Source organism: Labeo rohita, chromosome 15 (genome assembly GCF_022985175.1).
Source record: "Labeo rohita strain BAU-BD-2019 chromosome 15, IGBB_LRoh.1.0, whole genome shotgun sequence".
Classification (NCBI taxonomy): domain Eukaryota; kingdom Metazoa; phylum Chordata; class Actinopteri; order Cypriniformes; family Cyprinidae; genus Labeo; species Labeo rohita.
The window spans coordinates 10,785,970-10,811,673 of record NC_066883.1 but is presented as its reverse complement, the minus strand read 5'-3'; the positions used below and the strand labels follow the sequence as shown (position 1 = coordinate 10,811,673).

At 36.6% G+C, this 25,704-nt stretch overlaps 1 protein-coding gene across 1 annotated transcript in view; it reads right to left on the bottom strand.

Moving 5' to 3' along the window:
- Nucleotides 1–23,602, bottom strand: part of mre11a (MRE11 homolog A, double strand break repair nuclease) — a 44,571-nt gene extending 20,969 nt beyond the window's left edge. The window contains exons 1-6 of the mRNA XM_051129793.1: nucleotides 23,503–23,602; nucleotides 18,211–18,384; nucleotides 12,360–12,419; nucleotides 12,070–12,247; nucleotides 2,381–2,464; nucleotides 704–765 (exon numbers count right to left, since the gene is read on the bottom strand). Of these exons, the coding sequence (XP_050985750.1) occupies nucleotides 704–765; nucleotides 2,381–2,464; nucleotides 12,070–12,247; nucleotides 12,360–12,419; nucleotides 18,211–18,384; nucleotides 23,503–23,598 (654 nt within the window). The 5' untranslated portion in view covers nucleotides 23,599–23,602. The remainder of the gene's footprint in view (nucleotides 1–703; nucleotides 766–2,380; nucleotides 2,465–12,069; nucleotides 12,248–12,359; nucleotides 12,420–18,210; nucleotides 18,385–23,502) is intronic.
- Nucleotides 23,603–25,704: the final 2,102 nt, after the last annotated feature.

Below are 25,704 nucleotides of genomic sequence, written 5' to 3'. Positions count from 1 at the left end.
CCCGACCCAGCTACAAATAATCAGAATGCATTTTTTTTATTAACTGACCCACGGATATAACTGCCATCCACGCATCACTTGTTGGAACACTCAACAATAAGCCACCTACTCTATCTTTTTTTTTTTTTTGTAATGGCACAGCCTGATGCACACCTCCTTAAATGTAGGCTAATCTAAACATTTTGAGTTAATATCATTTTTTTCATGTTGCAGTTGTAACCTATTAATCTTGATTTCTCACAGCTTATTTTACTTATTAACTTATTATTTATTTTTATAGTATAGAGTCAAAGTATAATTGCGACACGAAAAGAGTCTCATGATTTTGTTTTCACATTCAGTTTGTAGTTTCGTGAACATCTTTAACACGCAGCTGACGTGGAGTTAATGCCTTGGTCCTGCGTATTACTTCGGATGTCCACCTACTGTATGTAATGTCTCTGTGTATGATATGGGAAAAGAGGAGAACCTATACACTGGTCAAATTTGGGTAGACTCACTGAATTTTTTCAGCTTGTAAAAAAAATTACTGGGAGCTCGGGAGCTGCTCGATGCCACGATGCCATCCGTGACCACACAAGCATCAGTGATGGACATTCTCCTGGCAGAAAAAAATGCTTACAAGCTCATATGACAGCAAAAATCGTACCATGTACGCCCGACCTAAGACATGCAGAAATATAATTAGGGGTATGTGCTATACCTCTTCAGCATATGACTTTGAGATGTTTCCACGAGAGGTCCTCTGGGTTGAAGCCTGGAATGCTGTGTAATAAAAACAAATTCTTCTGTTAGAATAACATTCTAAACAAAGAATCTCACCAGTCACTCTCTTTCCATTTAAAATGCTAATCACTGACTGACATCTTCACTATGAAAGACAACTACTAACTCATCACTTAAAACACCAATAGTCAAAAAACAAACAAAAACAAACAAACAAACAGAGCACAATACAGACACTTTTTCGCATTTCACATTTTTTCAAATGTTACATCATCAAAAAGCTAAGCTAACACAGGAATTGAACAAATAAGAAAAGAACCTTAAAGATTGTAAGCCTAGTTTGAGTTCATATGAAAGCTATTAAAATCTGTCTATGGAAAGGTTTGATTGCCCTCTGTCACGTCCATCTCAGGAGCATGAACAGAAGAAAAGTAAAATATGTATCCTCTTTCAAAAATATAATATAGTTATGGGAACCAAAACAGATAATTAGGTAATAACAGGGATTCCACAGGTTTTATGAGGGTAAATTTAAGACTTTTTTAAGACCTTTTTAAGACCAACTTAAGAAACTTTAAGGAAAAAAACACAATACAGCAATATGTTCTTTAAGTATAGAGTTTTACTTTCATTTTAATTTAGCAGCAATTCAGGCTTAGAAATTGTTTGTTTTTAGTTCACTTCAGTTTTCCCTCTTTTCCTCGCTGTCCTTTAGAAAAAAGCGCTGTGCACATTTTACTTTTACTTTCAAATTAGCGGCAATTTGGCATCAAGCAGTTGTTCGTTTTTAGATCATTTGAGTTTTCCCTCTTGTCTTCACTTTCCTTCGGTTTTAAGTAGCTTGTAAAAGTGTAGTGCGCATTTTACTTTCACTTTTAAATTAGCGGCATTAAACGTAACGTAACAAACTTTTATTAACAAAACGAATAAAAATACACTGTGTTATATGCCTAATATAAAATAATAACTTACACAGAGTTTAAATAGGTATACAAAACTAAAAAAAAGACTGTGTAACCAAATAAATAAGAAACGTAGAACGTTTATTAGCAAGATGAATAAGAAAGCTTGGAAGCACAGCATACAGCTTGATGTAATACATATTAAACAAAAAAATTACACAGTTTAAATAAAAATCAGCAAACACTCTGGAACCAAAAAAATATGAAATTTCCACTGTCAGCTCGACTCACTCTCTTCAGGTGATAAATGAAATCTGATTTGTGATGCGACTGTTGTTTGGCACACTGCGTTGAGCAGCCGTGTTCAGTTTTAATTGTATTGTCTGTTCTCTAACCGAACTAAATGATTTGTATTACTATACAAAAAATCAAAACGACAAGTTCTTCTTCGGGTGACAGATGAAGCAGCACATACCACAATCTACCGCATAATGCTTAATGAATATCGAGTGACCTAAGCCATGTAGCACAGAAATTACGCTTTCGCTTCACTTTAAAATGAAACACATGAGGAAACAATCCCTCACGAAAATTAATGCCATGATCATATGAATTTTAAATTTGATCTGATTTAAGACCTTTTCAAGGCCGTAATTCACGGAAAAGCGATTTAAGACTTTTTAAGAATTTTTTTAAGACCCGTGGAAACCCTGAATAAGGTGTCGCAGCGGTGTAGTGTGATTGTATCTCACCATCCATTATTGACTTGGTTTTTGGTGCACTTGAGAGAGATCCTTTTTGTCCATGTCCACCCCGCCCTGACTTTGAGGCAGTACCTGGACACATTAAAACAGACATTGTTTGAACTTAACTCAAATGCGGGTGAAAATAAGCCATGACTGCTAACATATTTGGTGGGTTATTATTCCTAAATTATGTCCTCTAACTAAAAGACTCTAAAATTAACACTGGACAAGAAGTGGCACAACTTTAAATACTGAACACATTATATATGCACCGGCCATACCACTATGTAATTCAACTATGTTTTCATGTTTTAAATCATTTGAAATATACATATTCAACATTTTATGTTTTAAACAATGCATGTCCCCTCTGAGCTACATCAAACTGTGTAAATACATGTAAATGCCACTGAATTTTTTTTTTTTTTGAATGTTGTAATAAAACATTTATTTGCTCCTTTTCCATTTTGTATTCACTTGTACTTTTACTTTCAATATTTAAGTATGTTTAATATTTTTAAATTACTTTTCATTACTTTTCAAGTACAATAAATATCACATACTTTAAAACCTTTACTCAAGTAATATACTAAATGATAACTTCAACTTCTATTAAAGCCATTTTCTGGTAAAATATCTGTACTTTTGCTTAAGTGTGCCTTTCAGGTTCTTCATCCACCACTGAGGAAGTTCAAGAGAGCAAATGAGGAACTGCACTTCCAGAGAGAAAGTTTAAAATCTTTTGTCTTCTAGCACAGTGATTTACATATGATAATATAATTTAAATGCCTATACAGGAAAAACCTTGATGTTTCTTATAACTAAAATGTAGTTAAAGTAAGTTAGCAAAATGTAATGTAAATGAACAATGTAATGTAAATAAACAGTAAAGTAAAACTGTATCTCACAGATACAGTACCAAACATGCTATAAATGTAATCTTGGTTAACACCCTTTAACTGTGGCCCCCATTTTTGAACACATCCATCATCCACATATGTGAAAGTACACTATCCAAACAAAAATTATTATAATTCATGAACAAATACATTTTGTAATATAAAGTACCATTTCCATGGTAATGCATTGTCTGATTTTAAAATGGCATTCACAGGATGAATTTTGAGGTTTTAAGCTTTCAGTTTATATACAATTAATTATGATCTCTAAAACGTGATAGGGAAAAAGGCAATGAACAAAAATACTTTTTGTGACAAAGGTCGGAACTCCTGTTATGATACATATTTTTGAGGCGGACTCTTGTCATAAATGAATCTATTACTGTTCCTACATAAATTGTAGCAAATAACAATAAATAAACAGGAGTCTTCGACCTTTCCAACGATGTATAGTTTTTCATGATTAGATTAGAATTTATTTGTAATATAGTAAAGTAAACATAGGCATCCCACTGAGGGGATGGATGACAGATAAAAGGTTAACTATAGCATGCAATTTTAAAACATTAATCCAAAAGAGTTTGAATTAATATGCAAAATACTATAAAGGAAAATCGTGAGATGGGAAAATTGGATACATGTTTATACATTTCTCAAATGGCTATATGTAGAATGTATACGCCATATTTCAGAGACATGTACATACATGCTGATTACATATTACTGTAGCCCCATTTGTGCCTAATAGTGTAATCAGACTTTAGCCATTATTATGTTTTTAAGAAACTGAAAAACACGAAGGTCAGCCAATGTCAAAACTTCTCCAAGGCCCCAATACGCTCTCAAACACCAAAGGGTTAAAAGGGGTCATTAGCCTGTTACAAAGTAGATGAAGTGAGAGTTAAAACTCCATGGGGTCATACAGCAGTCTTATTGCTGATGCGTCTTTGCTGCAATGGTAACCAGAGACCTGGTTCTGCCTGGGTGTTACATGCAGTTCTGTGGTAGTACAGATACTGCGGTAGTACCTACACCTTACAAAATAAAATGGCAGCACAAGGTGCCAAACAATTACCATTCATGGAAATGGCAGAAGTAGCCTAATTTATATCCTATTTTTTGAAAAAAACATTTTAGAAAAACAAAACAAAACATTGTTACTTTATTTATTATGTTACAGTTACTGTATTTCCTGGATTAGGCCTATTATTGTGAAACATTCTTTGTAAAATGTAAATCTCTTATTAAACATTAGCTAACAACAGCACACATGCATGAGCTAATGTAACTATCCGTGCATCAGCAACTTCACAGTTAACTTCACAGTTGTTGCCTCTGAATAAAGCAACATGCAGCATAACATTTGTTATGTATTCTGTGTTCAGAATTGGGTTAACCCTGCAATTGTTGTGCTTTTCGTGGCACTGTGTGACTCTTTATATACTTCTGAACCGTGGTTAAGTAAATAGAAAAAGTGGTTAAGTGCACTCGGCCTCCATGGTGTTTTTGTCCATAGAATATACTGATATTCAGACAAATACAACAAAATTAGCGACGAGGAGTGGAAATATTGACTGAAACTTTGTATACTGGTGCAGACTGATATAAACCAGCATACTTTTCGAATGAAACTGAGTACACATCGTTGAAAACGCAGACGGCAACAACAGGACATCAAATTACGATAATCCACAAAGAGAATGGTGACATCAATATCGGGCATATTGATGCTGTTGCGAAGCGCAGCAGCTCAGCACGTCCCAGAAAGTGAATGCAATGCATGTTTCCTCACCCAAACATCGATGCGATAGTAAGAGATGTGGGAAAACAAACCACACGGACGAGGACTGCTGGTACAAGGATCAAAACTGCCATTCATGTGGAAAGAAAGGCCACATCAGACGCATGTGCAGAAATAAAAGAAACTTTGAGAAAGAAAGAAAGCGTGCAAAAAAATTCAAGCTATACAAAAGACTGAGTAAAAGTGATAAGAACCAGGTACATCATCTGGATGCTGGAAGAAAACAGTGGTGAGTCGAGTACAGATACAGAGAAGGAAATGCCACTGTATATGATAACCAAAAGAGAGCAACTCGCACACATTTGTATAACCCCAGGAACTGAGAGAAAAATGACTGAGATGGAATTAGATACCGGCGCTGCAGTGTCGATAATTTTAAGAGAAAAATATGCTAATGTCTTACAGCACATTCCACGGCAGCCGACCGATGTTACCTTAAAAACATACACCGGAGAAGCGCTAGTACCAGTAGGGGTCATCAATGTAGCAGTAAAATTAAATAATCAGTCTGCATGATTACCACTGTACGTGGTTAACAGTGATGCCCCACCATTATTTGGTAGAGAATGGTTGAGATCTATAAAAATTACCTGGCAAGACACAAAAACAGTCAAGCATGGAGTTGCAGACACTATAGAAACGGTGTTAAAGCAGCACTACAAAGTTTTTGGAAAAGAATTGGGCACTATGGAAGGAATTAAAGCAAAAATTAGGCTTTAGCCTGATCATACTCCAAAATTCTATCAACCAAGGCTAGTACTGTATGCCATTCGACCAATAGTAGAGGCTGAATTGACACGTTTAACAAAGATGGGAGTGATTTCACCAATACAGTACAGTGAGTGGGCCACACCTGTGGTACCAGCAATAAAGAAAGATGGTTCAGTGAGACTGTGTGGTGATTTTAAAGTGACACTCAACCCAGCCATTTGTGTGGACCATTACCCGCTTCCACGCATAGAAGATCTTTTTGCATCTCTAGCTGGGGGTCATTTGTTCAGTAAGCTGTATTTGTCAAACGCTTGCAGATGCCAGTGGCACAGGAGTCGAGGAAATTACTCATCATATCCACTCAAAAAGGGCTATTTTGCTTTTTTTCCCTTTGGGTTTGCCCGAGCTCCTTCCTTATTTTAGAAAGTGATGGACCAAGTTCTCCTGGGGATTCCAAACACTCACTGCTATGTAGATCAGGGGTTCCCAACTGGGGGGGTTGCGGCCCACTTGGGGGCCTCAGTGATCCTCATGGGGGGGCGAGAGATAGCTTAAAATTAATTTAAATATCATCTTATAATTGTTTAATTTCATTATTAATATGTTAAATTAAATGATCAAAGTGATCTCTCGTGTTCTGTGATTGATTGCTTCGGACTCGGCGCAGCAAGCCTCATCCCACTGTTTAAATGCAGATTGAACAGCGGCTCAAAACTTCCAACTGCTGCATGCAAAATACATCTCTCGGCTGCATGATGCAAACCGCGGAGCTAATGTAAAGGTAAAGACAATCAGAGTAAACGACAAACTTGCGCGTACAAGCAATGCATGACGCGAGTTGTACATTAGGCACGTACAAGTCCGCTATTGATTCCCAAACTATGCTCTCGGGGCTTTGATCCCTAGTATTTTTGCGTAAAAATTTCAATATATTTGCATAGTTGTCCAAATTCATGTTCTGAGAGTGTTTTATAATGGATGCTCACCCATACAGGACAATCTTGTGAGGTTCAGTGGTGTTTATTCACATATAAGTATCAGACGCGCTCTGACGGAGGAACTGTTGTTCACTGATCATGTCTTCGATGAACCGCCTTCAGATCGTTGTGTTTCAACAGATTTAGAATGTATTTGCTGCATTTTTCATTTGTATGTTTATTTTTTAATGGATACAAACAGTAGATATTCAGTCAGTTCATTTCAAAGGGACAGGTTTAGTGAGTGGTCTTTTGGCATCTCCTTGTTGTCCTGTTCGGCAGGTTCACTCATTTAAGAAAAGTACTCTGAAGTTGTAAAGAATGTCTGAATTAGAATTCAGTTGCTTTAAATTTATATATGTATATATATTATTTTAAAAAATTATGTTTAAAAAATTGAATTTTTTGGCAAAAGTACAGTATAAGAGGAAATGTCAGGCATAGGGGGGCCTTGCAAAATTAACCAGAGAAGGAGGGGGGCCCCGGAGTGAAAAAGGTTGGGAACCCCTGATCTAGATGACATACTAATAATAGGACGAAATGATGCAGAGCACCTCAAGACATTAGACCAAGTTCTCACTAGACTGGAAAAATATGGTCTGAAATTGCAGCGTGAAAAATGTGAATTTTTTTTAAACAGTCGCTGGAGTATTTGGGTCATTACATTGATGCCGCTGGACTACACAAATCGCCAGAAAAGATTAAAGTGATTACGGAAGCCCCCATGCCAGTTACGCTCTTTCCTGGGGATGATTAACTACTATGTCCGTTTCATTCCAAATTTGGCATCTGTTTTGAATCCACTTAATACTCTTCTCTGTAAAGAAAAGAAATGGTACTGGAGTGACACTTGTGAACAGTCATTCCAAAAGGCAAAGAATCTCCTTACCTCACCAGCGGTACTCACCCATTATGATCCAGAGCTACCTATTCACCTGCGATGCCTCCCCATATGGGGTCGGAGCTGTGGTATCACATCTGTGTCCCAATGGTGAGGAAAAGCTGATTGCTTTTGTGTCCCAGACACTCAGAGAGTGGATGAAATTATGCTCAGATTGAGCCCTGAGCATAATTTTTGGAATTCGTAAATTCCATCAGTACTTAGATGGAAGAAGGTTTACCCTCCTTACTGATCATCAACCGTTAACTGCTATTTTTAGTCAAAACAGGAGCATTTCATCCATGGCAGCAGCCAGAATGCAACAATGGGCTTTGCTTTTAGCCACCCATGATTATGTCCGTGAGTATAAGAAAGCCATTGCCAGTGACACACACAGAGAAAATGGACACAGTGGACGTGTTCTATGCCAATCGAGTAGCCACCCTGCCTGTCAGTAATGCTGAAATTAAACGTGACACCTTAACGGATTCCACTTTGTCGTCTGTGTTGGACATGGTTTCATCTGGATGGTTCTCAAAACCCAAAGATATACCCACAGACTTGCTACCTTTCGTGACTCGTCGTCACAAGCTTTCAGTGGTACAAGGATGTTTAATGTTGGGGAGTCGTGTTATTGTACCTTCCAAACTCCGCCACCTGATTTACACATAGACCATCCTGGGGTGGTAAGGATGAAACATCTGGCCCATAGCTATGTCTAGAGGCCTTGTATCGATGGATAGATCGAGTCGCAATCCAAATCATGCCAGTCGTGTCAGCGTATCCAAAATGCTCCCTGTCCTACATCGCTTCAGCCATGGATCTGGCCAACTGGCCTGTTAACACACAGAAACACTCCTCATGCTACTACTAAGGAGTCACCTGCGATGTTATTTCTCAATCGCAAATTAAGAACCCGACTGGATCATCTTAAACCTAGTCTTGCCAGAACCGTGAATCGGTCCCAGGAGGCTCAGCAGTTATGACGCCAGGAACACGCTAAGTCAAGGGAATTTTGTGTTGCAAAACAAGATGCAAAACGAAAAGGATGAAAAGGACGAAGAACTGCATGGCTGGCTAAAGGGCAATTTTAAGTACAAAAGAGATGCTAGTGGAGCCATTGATAAAACCAAAGTCATTTGCATTCTTTGTGACAAGGAATTTGCCTATCATCAAAGCAGTTCTAGTTTGAAATACCACCTGAACTCAAAGCATGTTTTAGCGAGCTCGGTAGTCACCTCACCTCCGGCTGCGACAGTTAGCAAGCTCCGCCAAACCACGCTGACTGAGATGAGTCACCACAAATTAAGTAAGTCTGCATCGCAACCATTAACAAATGCGATATCTAAATGGATTGCAATGGATTGTAGGCCTGTTAATGTTGTGAAAGACAAGGGGCTTATGGATGCATTTTGAATCGCTTCTTCCGACACAACCTACACACTACCGTCAAGAGGTACAGTACGAGAATAAATCAGCTGTATGACACAGAAAAAATATCAAAACGGGACAACTTAGCTCAAGCTAAACATGTGGCCTAACCGGAGATGACTGGACGTCGATCAGTAATTACAACTATCTAGGTGTTACTGCGCACATCATCGATTGTGACTGGAAACTTACGTCCTTCACGTTAACTGTGCTGAGGTCAGTCACACGGCACTATTCTGATGCATGTGCCAAACAGTTTCTAACAGTGGCTGACGACTGGGGCATCCAGGAAAGGGTGACCACAGTCGGAACTGACAGTGCACGCAACATGGTCGCAGCGGCAAGAAAGCTTTCCTTTCATCACATGCCGTGCGCTGTCCATATACTGCAGCGGACCATTACTGTTTGCCTCTCTGATAGTGGATTCGTGGACACAATGACAAAGTGTCGCAAAATTGTTGGACATTTTAAGCACAGCCCTGCTAATACAGAAGAACTTCATCAACAACAAATTTCACTAGGACAACAGAGAAAGCAACTGATACAAGACGTGTCAACGAGGTGGAACTCGTCACTCGATATGATCACCTGTCTCTTACGGAATGAAGAGGCTGTTAAGACTACTCTGGCCCAACAGAAACACAAGTTAGTCATGCTGACTGCATCTGAGTGGGACAAACTGCACAAGCTGCAGAACGTTCTTGAACCATGCAAGTAAGTTACATTACATTAGTACCATGTTATATTATTGTTGATTTATGCATGTTGTCATAGACTGTGAAATAGAATATCATGCCTAAATGCTCTTACTGAGAATTACAACCCTAAAAATATTTAAGATTTTTAAGACTTCATAAAATGAACAAATGAAAAAAAAAAGTAAAGTATTTTCCAGTAAATCACCCTTTATAATTGATGCTAAATAAATTAACTTCTTTTGCCTAAACTAAATGCACTGAACCTTATTTATGGTTTGTATTATCTTCTACTTCAGGTATGTCACTGAACTCCTTAAGGGTGAGGCTTATGTCTCCTGTTTCTGCATTCTGCCATCTTCACCATGTAATGAGAGTCTCTGATGAGGATCCAGCCTATGTGGCTAGGTTCAAGACTGCCTTCAGCAAGGATCTTGCCGAACACCAAGCTGACATGAATGGAGAATGGCTAAAACTAGCTTCAGCACTTGACCCACGTTTTAAGGACTTGACGTGCCTATCAAGAGGAGAGAGAGAACAGGTGTGGTCTAGCCTTGTGAAAATACTAGAGGAAGGAGGACTCGAAGGAGCCTTGTGAGGAACATGAGCCAGCTAAGAAGAAGAGAATCCTCCTGCTGGGTTCAGACTCTGATTCAGAGGAAGAAAATCACCATAGCAATGCTTTACATCTTTACAGAGCTGAGCCCAGTATTGCAATGGATCAGTGTCCTCTAGAGTGGTGGTCAGCTCATGCCGGAGCCCATGCCACACTGTCTTCCTTAGCTCGCAAATATTTGGCCATCCTTTCAACCACAGTACCATGCGAAAGACTTTTCTCACTGGCCGGCACAGTTGTGCAGAACAAAAGGGCATCTTTAAACTAAAAAATGTGAACAAGTTAGTCTGTCTTAGCAACTGGTTAAAAGAGAAATAAGAATTTAGACTAGTGTAGCATAAGGGACAGGCTTATGTTCAATAACAATAATGTCATGTCCATTGCAATTTAGTTGATAGGCTTGTGTTCAGTAATAAACAAAATTGCCATGGTCGTTGTTACCTTAGACACTGGTTTATGTTCAGTAATAATTAAAACTGTTTTTTTTTTTTTTTTTTTTTTTTTTTTTTTTAATAAAATCTTTTAAAAAATAGAATTTTTAGTTTGTAAAGCTTTTAAGGTCGGTCTGCCGGTTAAGTAAAGACAGCCGGTTTATGCTGCTGTCGCTTTAAGATCTGACGCACAGATCATCAGTATTTCTCCTAACTGTTCAGGTTTACTTAAGACAAAACTGACTTAATTTACATGAATAGTCTCCAAGACGAGCATGTGTGTAGCAATAACAGAACTTATTAGAAGCGAAAGAGAACTTAACATTTGCACACTGACTGAGAGGTGCGTTCTGTGAGCGCGCTTTGAGCGTACGCACACATAAACCCCTCGGCTTTCAAGTAGCCTACTGGACAAGACTTAAAAACACACACAAATACAAAATATCACTTTTGTGATAATGCATCGAGTCAGGGACATTTCTGTCAACCCTCTCTGGACTCAGATGGAATAAGTCCAAGTCGCCTAAAATTGTACTTGAGACCGGACTCGAGTCCGAGTACGAGTCTGAGTACCCCAACTCTAACAAATATAATTAAAGTAATTTTTGTAGGCTAAAATGACAAGCAACCATAGCACTGCTTCATCTGCTTGTTGATCTATGACATGATATGTAATTCACGTACATTTAAATGTTTAATATGAGTATACATGATTTCTTTTCTAAGACTGATGTCCCTTTTGACTAGTGTGTTGCTGTAATGTTTTTCCATCAAACCACAACTATCACTTTGCTATAAAATCCACGATTACATACATTTCAAATTGCTAATCATTCACATAGGCCATTGGTGCATGGACCTGATGATCTCGTCTTGCTGAACCTTCAAGCTGAAATGTAATAGCCTCATAGAAATCTCAGTGTGAGGGTTGAATTAATGACTGATGGTTTGATAGGTCATAGGTCACCTGCTTATGTCGAGTCAAGTTCATTAAGATTAGGTTTCAGCGAGGTTTGATAAAAACAATTCTTGAGATTTGTACCAATAGTTCACCCACACTTAGGTACAGAATTAAGGTTTGAAATAATTGAAATACCCAAACTTGTTAATTAAAAAGGGAAGTCCACATAACTTTGGTAATTTAGTCCACCTCCCCTCAAAAAGATGTCTTCACAACTCATGATTCCACCACTTGTTCGTAGCTATCAAAGAAACTTGATATATGTTTGTGAATGTTAATGTTTATGTAAATACCTCTTGCTCTTCCTCTTTTGCTTGTACCTCTGGAGCCACGCCCCCTTCCACGGACTGTAGGAGCAGAAGTGGACTCTTCATCTGACTCCACAGCAATGTCAGCTGGCTCATCTGATAGGATGTCATCATCTCTCACAGAATCACTGCGGCCCCTATGAGCTTTTGCACGAATTATAGCCTGAAACAGAATGAATGTTGCTAGGGTATTTTACATAGGAATGTCAGTGAATTATGAATGTGAAAAGAAGCGAATATGTACTGTATAGCGAGCAAAATAAATAAAAAGAGACCTCTTGCACTTCCTCATCCTCTTCTGCTGTGTTTCTCTTTGAGTCTCGAAATTGTCGAATCTAAAGACACATTCAGGTAAAGGTGAGACCCTGTAATACTGTCTGAGCCATGGTTTATAATAATGATTATGATCTGTGTGACAAAAAAGGCAAAAGGCAGTTCACTTGTGAGATGTACAAAAAAACAGTAGCTTCCAAAGCTGTTACAAACCACTGTTCCAAAATCAACCTTACATAAGAACCTTAAAAGAAGTCATATAATACATTTTAATGTATTCAGTATATATTACGTTTAACATTTTAAACACAAGTTTTGTTGTATGTAACAATTCACCAATTCCACACTGGCTACAATTTTTTCCAACTGTATTACTGTTAATCATAAAATTACTATAAAATATTAATTTATTTGCATAAATATACATTTCAACGTTAGTATTTTGTAGATGCACAGAAGAAACAGACAAAACAAATGAGGTTAACAAAAAACATTCTGACATAAAGGCTGTGATAGAAGCCACAATCCAAACTTTATTCTATAAACTTGCTATATAATCAACCCTACAACTTTCCTCAACATTTATCAGGATTTTAAGATTTATTCAGACAAAATTTCACTATTTACAGTCTCAGACATCACACCAATAAATAATGCACACAAAAAGACAAGAACTTTGCAAACAGTTCCAATTTGACTGCCTAGCTTTTCAGCAATTTCCAGGTGTTAGAGTGAACAGGCTTAGAAAATTTAAATAAGTATATTGTTTTTTGTGAACGACTGCACAAGATGATTTTCACATCATTTTGTAGAAAAAACTCTAGCCTACCACATCCAGTTCTCAAAAGTCTTGTGCACAAATGTTCTGAATGCGTTTCTTGGTCTTATTTCAGTGACTTAAAAAAATTTGATTTTCACTAACCACGCATAAATGTTGTTTTCTCAAAAGCACAAACATGTACATTAATGTTGCTTACATATTATTGTAGCCCAGTTTGTGCTGATTACAGTGTAACCAGACTTTAGCCATTAATATGTTTTTAAAATACTGAAAAAAGCACAAATGTCAGGGCATGTCAAAACTTCTCCAGGGCCCCAAAACACCCTCAGACCCCAGCGGGTTAATCAGTCTGGGCTACAATCCGTTTTAACAATTCGGTAACACTTTATTTTACGGTTTCTTAACTAGCTGCTTATTAGCATGTATATTACTAGAATATAAGCCATTTATTAGTACTAATTAAGCACATATTAATGCCTTATTCTACATGACCTTATTCTGCATCCCTAATTCTACCCACTGCCTAAACTTAACAACTACTACCGTACTAACTATTAATAAGCAGCAAATTAGGAATTTATTAAGGGAAAAGTCGTAGTTAATGGTGTATATGTGTTCCCTATTCTGAAGGGTTACCAACAATTATTTTCAAGGCACGTCAGTTCACTTGGATGCCATCTCGGAACAGCACTTATATTCACTCAATATAATAAACTAAAAGCATAAATCTAGGCTCTGCGCTGCCGGTTTCAGAGCAAAACACAAAACTTGCATTTTATTCTCTAGGCAACACAAATTTTTATTTGAAAAACATTTATTTAATAGACTTTTTTTTTTTTTTTTTTTTTTTAAAGGGGTGGTTTACTTTTTTTTTTTTGGCTTGATTTATGAGGTGCAGTGTAACATGTTAATGCTTCGTTAAAAATAAAATAAAATAAAATGTTGACAAAGTGACAGACGGCCTTCAGATTTTTCTGTCACTGCTAAAAAAAATTCCAATTTTTGGTTAACAAGTTTGATATATATATATATATATATATATATATATATATATATATATATATATATATATATATATATATATATATGAAGAGTTCAGATGCAAAACCAGCTAAATCCATCTAACGTCTTTCTTTAAAAAATGCAATTTTATCAGGCTCAGATGTATAGGTTTCTATGTAAGTACTGGTACTTCTGATTGGGCTGAAGTGTTCAGATGCAAAACCAGCTAAATCCATCTAACGTCTTTCTTTAAAAAATGCATTTTTATCAGGCTCAGATGTATAGGTTTCTATGTAAGTACTGGTACTTCTGATTGGACTGAGGCTGGTAATTTAGCGAGTTTGAAGAAAAAGTATTTGATGGAGGTATAATATGTGTTGAGAGCATTCACTCGGTATCATTACCTTACCTTCATATATATATATATATATATATATATATATATATATATATACACAGGGGTTGGACAATGAAACTAAAACACTGGCCAATATAGTGTTGGAGGTTTCATGGATATGTTTGCACAGCCTGGTGGCCTATCTTCACTGATTGCACACTGCACCAGTAAGAGCAGAGAGTGAAGGTTGACTATGTGCACCCAATGGATCAAACATTGTACCCTGAAAGTAGTGCCTTGTATCAGGATGATAATGCACCAATACACACAACAAGGCTGGTGACAGAGTGGTTTGATGAACATGAAAGTGAAGATGAACATCTCCCATGGCCTGCACAGTCACCAGATCTGAATATTATTGAGGGATGTTTTGGAAGAGCGAGTTAGGAAAAGTTTTCCTACGCCAGCATCACGTAGTGACCTGGCCACTTTTTTTTTGAGGAGAATAGCTTAAAATCCTTCTAGCTACTGTGCAGGACTTATATTTGTCATTCCCAGGATGAAATGATGCTGCATTGGGCACAAAAAGGCTCAACAACGTAATAATTGTTTTTAAACAGGTATATATATATATATATATATATATATATATATATATATATATATATATATATATATCTCAAAGGACATGTTAACCAAAAATTGGAATTTTTTTTAGTAGTGACGGAAAAATCTGAAGGCCGTCTGTCACGTCTGTCAGATTACACTGAGGGTGATCTATTGTAAATCGTAGTTGTAATTCCCACCCCTGTCCAGTTGGTGGCAAGTGCGCTTTAGTCTGGCAGCAGAGCAGGGGATCCAGAATAAAAACGAAACTGTCACGACTCTTTTGCTATGCGTTTCATTATGCACATGCGACGACACTGAAGCTACAAAGATTTATCACGCCACATTAAAGAACGCCAAAACGGTATTTATTGCTTGAATTTCCTAATGAAATGGACAGAATTTGAAATCTGAGACTTTGTTTCATATTAAAAGTAACACAAAGCCTAGCCTATTGCTATGTATTGGAAGGAAGGCACACTGTGTACTGTTCATTCATCAGCTGAAACCAGCATAAACCAAAAGACCAACTCGGATTTAAGAATTAATATTGGTTCCAATAAAAAAAACTTATTCAAAAGTTTTTTTGTTGTTTTAATTTTGATGATTAGAGTGTACAGGTCATGAAAGTCAAAAATCCAGTATCTCAAATATTAGCTTTTATTATATAGTTTTATCCTGATGAAAGTTTTAATACAGTAGAAAACATGATTGCGTTGTAGCCGTTTACTTTGAAACAGTAAGAAGTTTTTTGCCAGCAAGTATTGCTCGCTACCATGGAAACCGTGTGCACATCCATGTTTAACACTTCTCGTAGCTATGTGAAAAATATCTATACACAAAGTGTATAATTAGAACACAGTTCATTGATGGAGCTGACGAGAGAGAGAGATAACCATGGCTGTTTCTCAATTCCAAGAACGCAAAGAACGGACTTGTGTTCTCATGGAGACCGATCTCGCCAGGCTTCCTTGTAAGAACAAACTCGAAAGGACGAGAGAACACAGAACGCGTTAAGAATTGAGATGCGCTGTGTTCTTGCTGCTCAACTGACAGTTCCAGCATGTTATAAGGAGTGAGACAGCAGCACGCTACACACAGTAACATCACAAACAAATGCTATAACACTTTAAAAACATGTATTTAATTTAATTTCATTTGTGAAAATGATTAGGCTATGTATAATGTTACATACTCTTTTAATATACCAATAAAAAGTACCACAAGCTTTCTCACTTCATTAAAATGAGGCAAAACAAAACGACAAATGTTTACTTTCATGAGCTGTCATGCATTTGCGTGCTTGCAGCGGGAATCTCTTAAAGGAGAAGTCCACTTCCAGAACAACAATTTACAAATAATTTACTCACCCCCTTGTTTTATTTATTTATTTTTTATATACATAATGGACTGTTATGGTGCCCCGATTTTGAACTTCCAAAATGCAGTTTAAATGTGGCTTCAAACGATCCCAAATCCGGTTGTAAACAATCCCAGCCGAGGAAGAAGGGTCTTATCTAGCGAACAGATTGGTTATTTTCATTTTAAAAAATACAATTTATATACTTTAAATGCCAAACGCTTGTCTTGTCTTACTCTGGACAGTTTTTGTTCTGGATCATGACAGTTGTCGAAAACCTCCCATCTCATGTTCTCCCTCAACTTCAAAATTGTCCTACATCGCTGTTTTACCTTTTTTGTTAAGGATGTATGATCTTCTTTGCATGTTCACGTTGCAAAGACTGGGTTGGAACTTCTGCAGCGATGTAGGATGATTTTGAAATGATTTTTGAAGTTGAGGGAGAAAATACAATTGGAGTTTTTCGATATACCCTAACTGTCTTGAGCCAGAATACATAGAGTTCATGGAGAGAAAGGCAAGATGAGTGTTTGAGATTAAAAAGTATTTAAATTGTATTTTCTTAATGCAAATAACCAACTGTTTCGCTAGAGAAGACCCGTCTTCCTTGGCTGGGATCGTTTACAACCACATTTGGGATCGTTTGAAGCCGCATTTAAACTGCTTTTTAAAAGTTCAAAATCAGGGCACCATACCAGTCCATTATCTGGGAGAAAAATGCAGAAATGTTTTCCTCAAAAAACAATTTCTTTACGACTGAAGAAAGAAAGACATGAACATCTTGGATGACAAGGTGGTGAGTACTCCTGGGACGTTCGATTCTCTCAAATCTGCATTCGATGCATCCTCGATTTCAAGAACATATCCGGGCACTTTCATGTGTCCTCTGTGCTTGCGTTCTTGAGTATTGGAATTTAACTTCAATGGTTAATGATGACATAGAGCGAGAACACAAGGACGCAAGATCACATAAGAATGCATATTGAGAAACGGGATCTCTGCTCGAGCACCAAACCAGATATCCAGGTCTCCAGGTGTGCACTCCTGATAATAAACATTGCTATTATATGGAGGGAAATACCAAAAATCTGAAAAGCTAAATGTTAAACCCTGTCCCCGGAAGCACACAAGAGTGGAAGTAGGGCCAGGGCTCCACAATAAGAACTGCCCAATCACCTGGGGCCAGCAAAAAAGACTTTGGACTTTCGACAGATTTGTCACTTCCCAGATTGGGCCACTGCTGCATCGCCATGAAAGTTTGCACATGTTTTTTTAAGCCTTTCTTATTTAAGGGATTTTAAAGCATTCAAGCAAGGTGGGAAAAACAACTACATTCAGTTCTTGTGTGCTGTGTTTTGGGTGAACAGCGTAGACACACAGAGACGCGTCTTTGACAGACAAATACATACAAAAGTATGTCAAAATACCCGTCTTGGCGAGTAACTTTGTAGCTTTAACAATGATTAACCTACATTTAAATTATACAGTGGAGTGCAGATGCACCATTTGAACGCACCTTTTTTTAGGCTGGTAGTGGTGGTATAGAAATTGGAATCGAGAAATGTACAATTTAATTGGTATCTATTCAGGTGTCATATAAGCTTAGTTATTAAAATCACACCACTGAAAATGGTAACAAAAATTATGTTTCTTGAAAGAGTAAGACTGTCACAGAGGGAATTGCAATTAAGTAAGCTTATTGTGAAAACAAAGAAAGTTGTTGTAAAACTATTTTAATGCCTTGTTTAATTGAGGTTTTCCTTTTACCTCCTCATCAATCTTCTCCTCTGTGGCTTCCACCCGTCGTTCTCTGAGGTAGCGCTGGGTTTTCTCCAGCTGGTAGTTTATGAGCTCTTCTATAGCATCTTTCTCCTCCTTATCCACAAATTCCTGGACTGCCTTTCCCATGCCTTGCTCCGTCAACAGAGACAACCGTACATTCTACACACAAACACATACAGAAAGACAACATTATGACCCGAAATATAAACAGTGGGTAGTTAACATTTTTAACAAATTTATTAAGCATATTTTTTTTTTTAAGTTGTTATACTTAATATGCATTTCCATCAGTTTACAAAAACAAATAAAAACAATTAATTCAGGGAAAGTCTGCACCTTATGGTCAGATGCCAGTAAAAAAAGAAATTATAATAAATAAATAAAAAATAATAATACAATAAAATTAAAGCAAACTAATAAAATACAACAAAATTACAGAATATGTTTTAAATTAACATGACAAATTACACATACATAAACGATTTTATGTAAACCATGTTTTTTTTTTTTTTTTTTTTTTTTAAAGAAACTCATTACATTTGCATATACATTTTTTCATATTTGGAGATAACTGATATATATATATATTTTTTTTTTGTAAAGGGGCGGATTCCCCAATATGATAGGGTGGACAACCATTCAAGGCACATGGATTCTTTTTTATTAAACAAAAATATTGTTTTTATTACCAAATGGTCAATACACTCAAATTAAATAATCTCTTGTTTAACAAAATATTAATAGGAGACAGAAATTTTACAATTTTTAATGATTTTACTATATTCTACTCTCATTCAAATTTAATAAGCAGTGCATGGGACATAGCAAAATAGCACGCATCCTCCTGCACACACACAGGAATTGTGTGAATTGTGGGGACTTTCCATAGACTTCTATAGATTTTATACTGACCAAACGATATTGTCTATCCCCTAACCCAACCCTAACCCTAAACCTAGCCCTCACAGAAAACATGTTTGCATCGTTACACTTTCAGATAAACACCATTTACTATTTTTAATAATTTTTTAACATTGTGGGGACCGAATTTTGAATTTTGAAATTTTTCAGGGCATCACTAATTTCTCTCATTGCACTGGTGTGATCTTGGTCCACTCTTTTTTCCACTCTCTTCTATAGTTTGGTAAATGTAGTGAGTTTTTTTAACCATAGCTTTGTCACCAAAGATTTTCCAGAGATTTTCAATCAAGCTAAGACTCTGGGCTAGCCATTTCATTATTTCAATGTTCTTAGCTTCAACGAACTGCTTTACCCATTTTGAAATGCGACAGGGAGCATTCTTGCATGAAAGTTGCAGGCTGATTGGGAGATGCTTGCAGAACTGCATGTTGCTGAAGGAGGCTCTGATAAACATTTGCATTCACACTGGCATGTAGCTGTATAAGAGGGCCAAGTCCTGCTGTAGAAAACATCCTCTAAAACATGACACTTCCTCCTCCATATTTCACTGACTTCTTTACCCACTTGGGCCTTTAGTCTTTCCCCAGTTTGATGCCAAACAAAATGTTTCCCATCAGACACAAATAAATTAAACTTGCTCAAATCACTAAGGGTGAGCCTTTGACCAGTTCTTCTCTGTCCACAAAACATGCTCGTCAGCAAAAATGAGTCTACCCTTTTGATTCTTTCTGCAGATGAAAGGCTTGGTCACTGCAGAGTGTGCTTTCAGTCTTACTTCTCTTAAACATGCCAAGACAGATCCAGACCCTGTTCAGCACTGATCTGTCAAGCATTTTCAGTTCAAGTGTTGAACCGATTCCCCAGTGAGAGTCTCCGCATTATCCTGTCTCCTGATAGTGTCATTGTAAACCTGCAATATTTGAACATCACGGATTTGGAATGACCAGCTTCTCTTGCAATGGCTGAAAGTGTCATCCCTTTGGCCTCTGTCTGGACCACCTCCTGTCGCAGGGTTTCAGTCACCTTAGAGTGGCTCGCCTCTTGCAATCTCAGTGAAAAATGGATGAATGCTGCCAGTTAAATATGGTTTGTCATATAATTAAAAAAAAATAGCTCCAGGTGCCAGATTAACACCAATAACCTGGAGGTATCTGTAGATATTCTCTAATTTTGATCAGTTATTTTTCAAATATCTAATTTAAATTTTTATAATGTGCTTCAGAAATATGCTTAAAGGAGAAGTTCACTTCCAGAACAAACATTTACAGATAATTTTCTTTACGACTGAAGAAAGAAAGACACAAACATCTTGGATGACAAGGGGGTGAGTAAATTATCCATAAATTTTTGTTCTGGAAGTGAACTTCACCTGCCCTTCTACTCCTGTTAGGATAACTTTGAATAGGACTAAGCAGTGACCTTGAAATTTAGGAATGACTGACAATCCCAAATATAGCATCTCCAGTAAGGAATGTAACCAAAGCTTACCAAAATCTCCAGTCCTTCTAACTTAGAGCAAAATTGAGAATTATCATTCAACAATGACAGAACAGTTTTGTTTTTTGTTTTTTTGGGAAAACAAATCCTAGTGACCTTGTACAAAACATCAAGCACTATATCCAAGCACAGTGTTTTTTGTTTTTTTTTTAAATTCACCAATTAAGTGGTGAATTTACCAACACCGCAAAACAGCATCAGAGAAAAAAATCTGCATGTAAAATAATTTGTCTATTTCCCGTTGAATTTTATTTCCTGGAATTCAATGGTTAAGGTGACGAGAGGTGATTCTACATGTGTGAGATGGACACAATCCCGTTTTATTCATTTCTTCAGAGAAAAGAATAAGAATGCATAATCAGGTGTAATGTATGTGCGATACCAAACTCTCAACAAGGAGAGCTAATGGAGAGAGAGCGAGTGTAGCTGTTCAGTATCAGAATAAAATACAGTCAACCAAACATATACACTGATTAATTAAAACGCGTTTGCTTTCAGTTTCACTTTAAATTAGCCTGATAATTTGAACTTACTGTTTCAGTGCTTTCGTTTACTGGATCCTTGTACTTTCCAGGGGTTTAGCAGTTTAAAATTATGTGATCACAACAACCTGCTTCTTTTAATTTTTAAGGAATTGTTTTTGTTGCCCGGTCTCGTGAAAATGCGTATCAATAGCATGATTTTCTTTTTCTATTTGGCGTCCTATTCATATGCTATAATTGACTTGGCGTGCATATGTTATGCATGTGTTATGTGTTATGTGTTATGTGCATAATACACAGTTTTCATGTGCATATTATACACATCTACTCCACACCCCAATCCTACCCACTGCGTATCATACGCCAAGTCATTTGAAGTCAATTTCTGTGTATAAATAGCCTACAACAAATACGCACTTTCATGAGATCGGGTGACAACCGAGGTGGGTACGTGAATTGTCGAGATGAGGTGACCCCTTCTGGTAGTGTGATTTATACAGTGTCATTTCTAATCACCCAGACACTGACACTTTGACTGAGTACCGGCAACATGTTTAACTGCAAAACTTTGTCATTTACCAATGTGTTTTTCAAAATACCTTTTAAATTGTTTATGCTTTAACCTTTATTTATTACATGTTACAGTCCAAGTGTATGTAAATGCCTCATTCATTCAAGTAAATGCATGGGTATTTTTGCAAAATGTGTTAAATATTTTATCTACACTTAAAACTGCTGTTTTTTTGCTGTAATGTTACATGGTTTTGTAGATAAATTGTTGTGTAAATAAATTTTACTCATGCCAGCTTGATCAACTTTAAAAAAAAAAGTTCTTTAATGGATTTTAAAATTGCTTTCATAATGAGATGTTTATAGATTTGTTAATGCCATGTTATTTATGTATTCTAATCTATATAATTAAAATGAAAGTAAACGTTCTGGGTAGGTAACGTTATCAATTTTAAATAAAATATTAATGAACAGTACAAGTTATTAATGAACAGGCTAAGTCTGGCGTGCTGCGCAACGGGCCGATTCTGGCTTGGATGGATGTGACAGTGTCGGTAAACTGCGGCTGTCTCAGATTGATTGGATCCAGAATCTGGCACTGAGTACACAGACATCCAGGCCGGGTGCAGCAGATGGGCAAGTCTCTGGCAGGTGAGAATTTACCTGAAACTAGTGTTAGAAAAAATGGTACGTTTTCACTAAACTTTAGTGGAGTCAGCAGTTTGCTTGACACTAAATAAGGATGTAATTCTAATGTATCTATTTTTCCATTGTTGGTGAAGTGTTATTTTGGTTTCCGATCACTAAGGAGAGGCTACGCAAGGTCCTAAAGATGGTGGCCACAACAAAAAAGTCACGTGAATGAGACACATGAATAAGTGCCACATTCTTGCAGCCACATTTTGAACCATCTGCAATCTATGAGTGACTTGCAGTAGTCTAGTCTCGAAATTATAAATGCATGAATAACCTTTTTCTAAATCTTTATGGCATAAAAAAGGTTTGATCTTAGAGATCATCCACAATTTGAAAAAGCTCATTTTGACGATGTCATTTATCTGTTTATTATTTAGCGTGCTGTCACAGCGTGCTCTACTATTTGTTATACCATCACAATTTTATATAAAGAAATTCTGTTAACCTAAAAAGCAAATTACTATTCTTTAGAACTGGTTCGCTTTGAAATACAAGCCTTGTGTAATCCTATGTATCTGTAATCAGATACACATTTAAAACATTTTAAATGTGTTTTTGTATTGTTTTTGTGTTCGTATTTCCTGCAAAAACCTACCAGTACCACTCAAATTAGATATTACAAGCTTACTGTTGTGAATCGGGCTAAGGTAAGGAGAAAGTTTTGAACACTGACTGGTTAAGTACTTGCTCAAAAATTGATTTTGGATCATTTTTAACCCCACAAAAAGTTACGAATTTCAGCATTTCAGACTTTAAAAATTCCAGTGGGAAAAATGCTTAGAGAACCAAAGGCCTCTGAAAGGCCAAAGGCCTCTAGCTTCTAAAAAAAAAAAAAAAAAAAAAAAAAAAACTTCTAAGCTTTAAAATTATACCTGTTCTTATTTATGTATTTATTTATTTATTTTTGTAATTATTTTATTTTTCATAGTGTGCCTCCCAGTACTGGGCCACTCTGGATTTAACAGATTAACCAATTAAATCTTGCAAATAATAAAGACAATGTATTTGTTTTTTTTTTTGTTTGTTTTTTTGCTATTAAAACAACGGCTTCAACAAAAGTAACAAGAACCTTTCAAAAGAGATCCATTACTTATGAAAGGACTGAGGTGGTATGTTGATTGATGACTGATGATTGATCTGCATTCTCTACACACACAGACAAACTACAAACCTTCTCAGCTGTCTGAAAGTATTCCTTCACAAGATCTTCCACTCTCAGCTGTAAGACCTCAGAGGTAGGATGAGAGAGAAGTGCTTCAAAGTCCATACCTTCTTCTGCAGAACACACATAGCATAAACTTAAACACTGATCTTAAAATTATGCATATGCAGGCATGCAAGATGTTCAGTTAATTAGTAAGCAACAAGTAAAGTTTTGCAGTAGCATTAGTGAAACTGACCCCTATGTCATTCCAAATCCACATAACTGACTTCCATTAAACACTTTTGAAGAAATGTTGTTGTTTTGTATTGGCGACTCTTTTTGTAATTACAATGACTGGGACTGTCAAGCTTCAAAAAGCAACCATAAATTTATCTCAAATTAAACAGGCCTTGTGCAAAAGTCAAATGCTCTTTAAAACCTGAAAGTCTCAATACCCATAAATTTCACAGATTCCATAGATATCACAATATATAGTTATGATCAATTGTATTGCCACAATAATTGTGTATAATCATGACAGCCCTATATTCATTCACATGAGTAAGAAAAAAAAAAAAAAACTGGTTTGAATTCACATTTTAGGACAGGACACTGTAAAATGGGTACTTTCTTTTTAGGACAGGACACTGTAAAACACATGGATACTTTCTTCCTTTTACATTAATTTATTCTTCATTCATTCATTTGTAATCATTTATCATTTTAATGTTTTATTATTAATTTAATCATATAATCATTTACAATAATCATTTCAACCATTCATATATTCATATAATTAATGCATTAATTAATTAGTCATTTATATTATATAACAGTTTTTGTATTATAATAATAATAATAATAATAATATTATTATTATTATTATTATTATTATTATTCCATTGTTGTTTAGTCATTTGGCTGTGTGTTTTCAAGGGTTGTTTGTCTTAATAATAAGAGATATGAGGGAAATGTTTATAGAAATTCATGGTTTAAGGGATGTTGTAAATTAGTTTGGTACAACACTTCTTGAATTTGTGCTTGTCAAATGAAGTCTGACCATAGAGACACACGCAACTAAGACTACTCAAAAACTCTACTCCTTTTTATCATCATCACTTTGTCTCCTGCTTCTGCTCTTCACTGGCTTTGCTCAGTCAACTTCTTGGCTGATAGGATACTGTTAGAGTTTTGGGTATTTTAGGTACCTGACAAGACTTGCTGTTAACAGGTTTTGGGTATTAGCCATTTTGCAGACTGATTAAATATTTTGACGCATCAGGATTTCTCCCAACTGTTCAGGTTTACCTAGGACAAAAACCGCCTGCATTTACATCAATAGTCTCCAAGACGAGCATGTGTGTAGCAATAACAAAACCAAATAGAATTTAAGCAAAAGAGAACTCGGCATTGGCACACTGACTGAGAGGCGCGTTCTGTGAGCGTGCTTTGAGTGTGTGCGCACATAAATCCGTCGGCTTTCAAGTAGCCTACTGGACAAGACTTCAAAACACATGCAAATACTGAATATCACTTTCGTGATAATGCATTGAGTAAGTGATAATTCCGAGACAAGTCCAAGTCCGCTAAAAAACGTACTCGAGACCGGACTCGGACTTGAGTACCCCAACTCTACCAGATATACACCACCTAATTTGTTTTATTTATTTATTTATTTTTACTAGTGGGTGCAGGACACAGTTTATTTATGTAAGAGAGGATAGCAAAATAAAGTAGACTGTGACATACCCAAAAATTCATCATACAGTGGACTACCAGTAAAATTGATGATTTGGGACCAAAAGTTATAAGTTCAGGTTTGCATGAACCTGGTTGACAGCATGCCCAGCAGACTACAGGCTTTCATTGAGGCTAAGAGTGGCCTGACAAAGTATTGATAGTTGTGTAAATTTTGTCATAACTGTTGTCTGAATAATTTTTGGTTGATTGCAATTTTCTATTAAAGGGGTCATCGGATGCCCATTTTCCACAAGTTGATATGATTCTTTAGGGTCTTAATGAAAAGTCTCTAATATACTTTGATTAAAAATTCTCAATGGTTTTGTAAAACAACATCCTTTTTACCTTGCCAAAATCAGCTCTGCAAAAATCATCTCATTCTAAGGGGTTGTTCCTTTATATGCAAATGAGCTCTGCTCACACCCGCCCCTCTCTTCTCTCTGTGGAAAGACGGTGCTGTTTACATTAGCCGCATTTAGCTGCTAAACT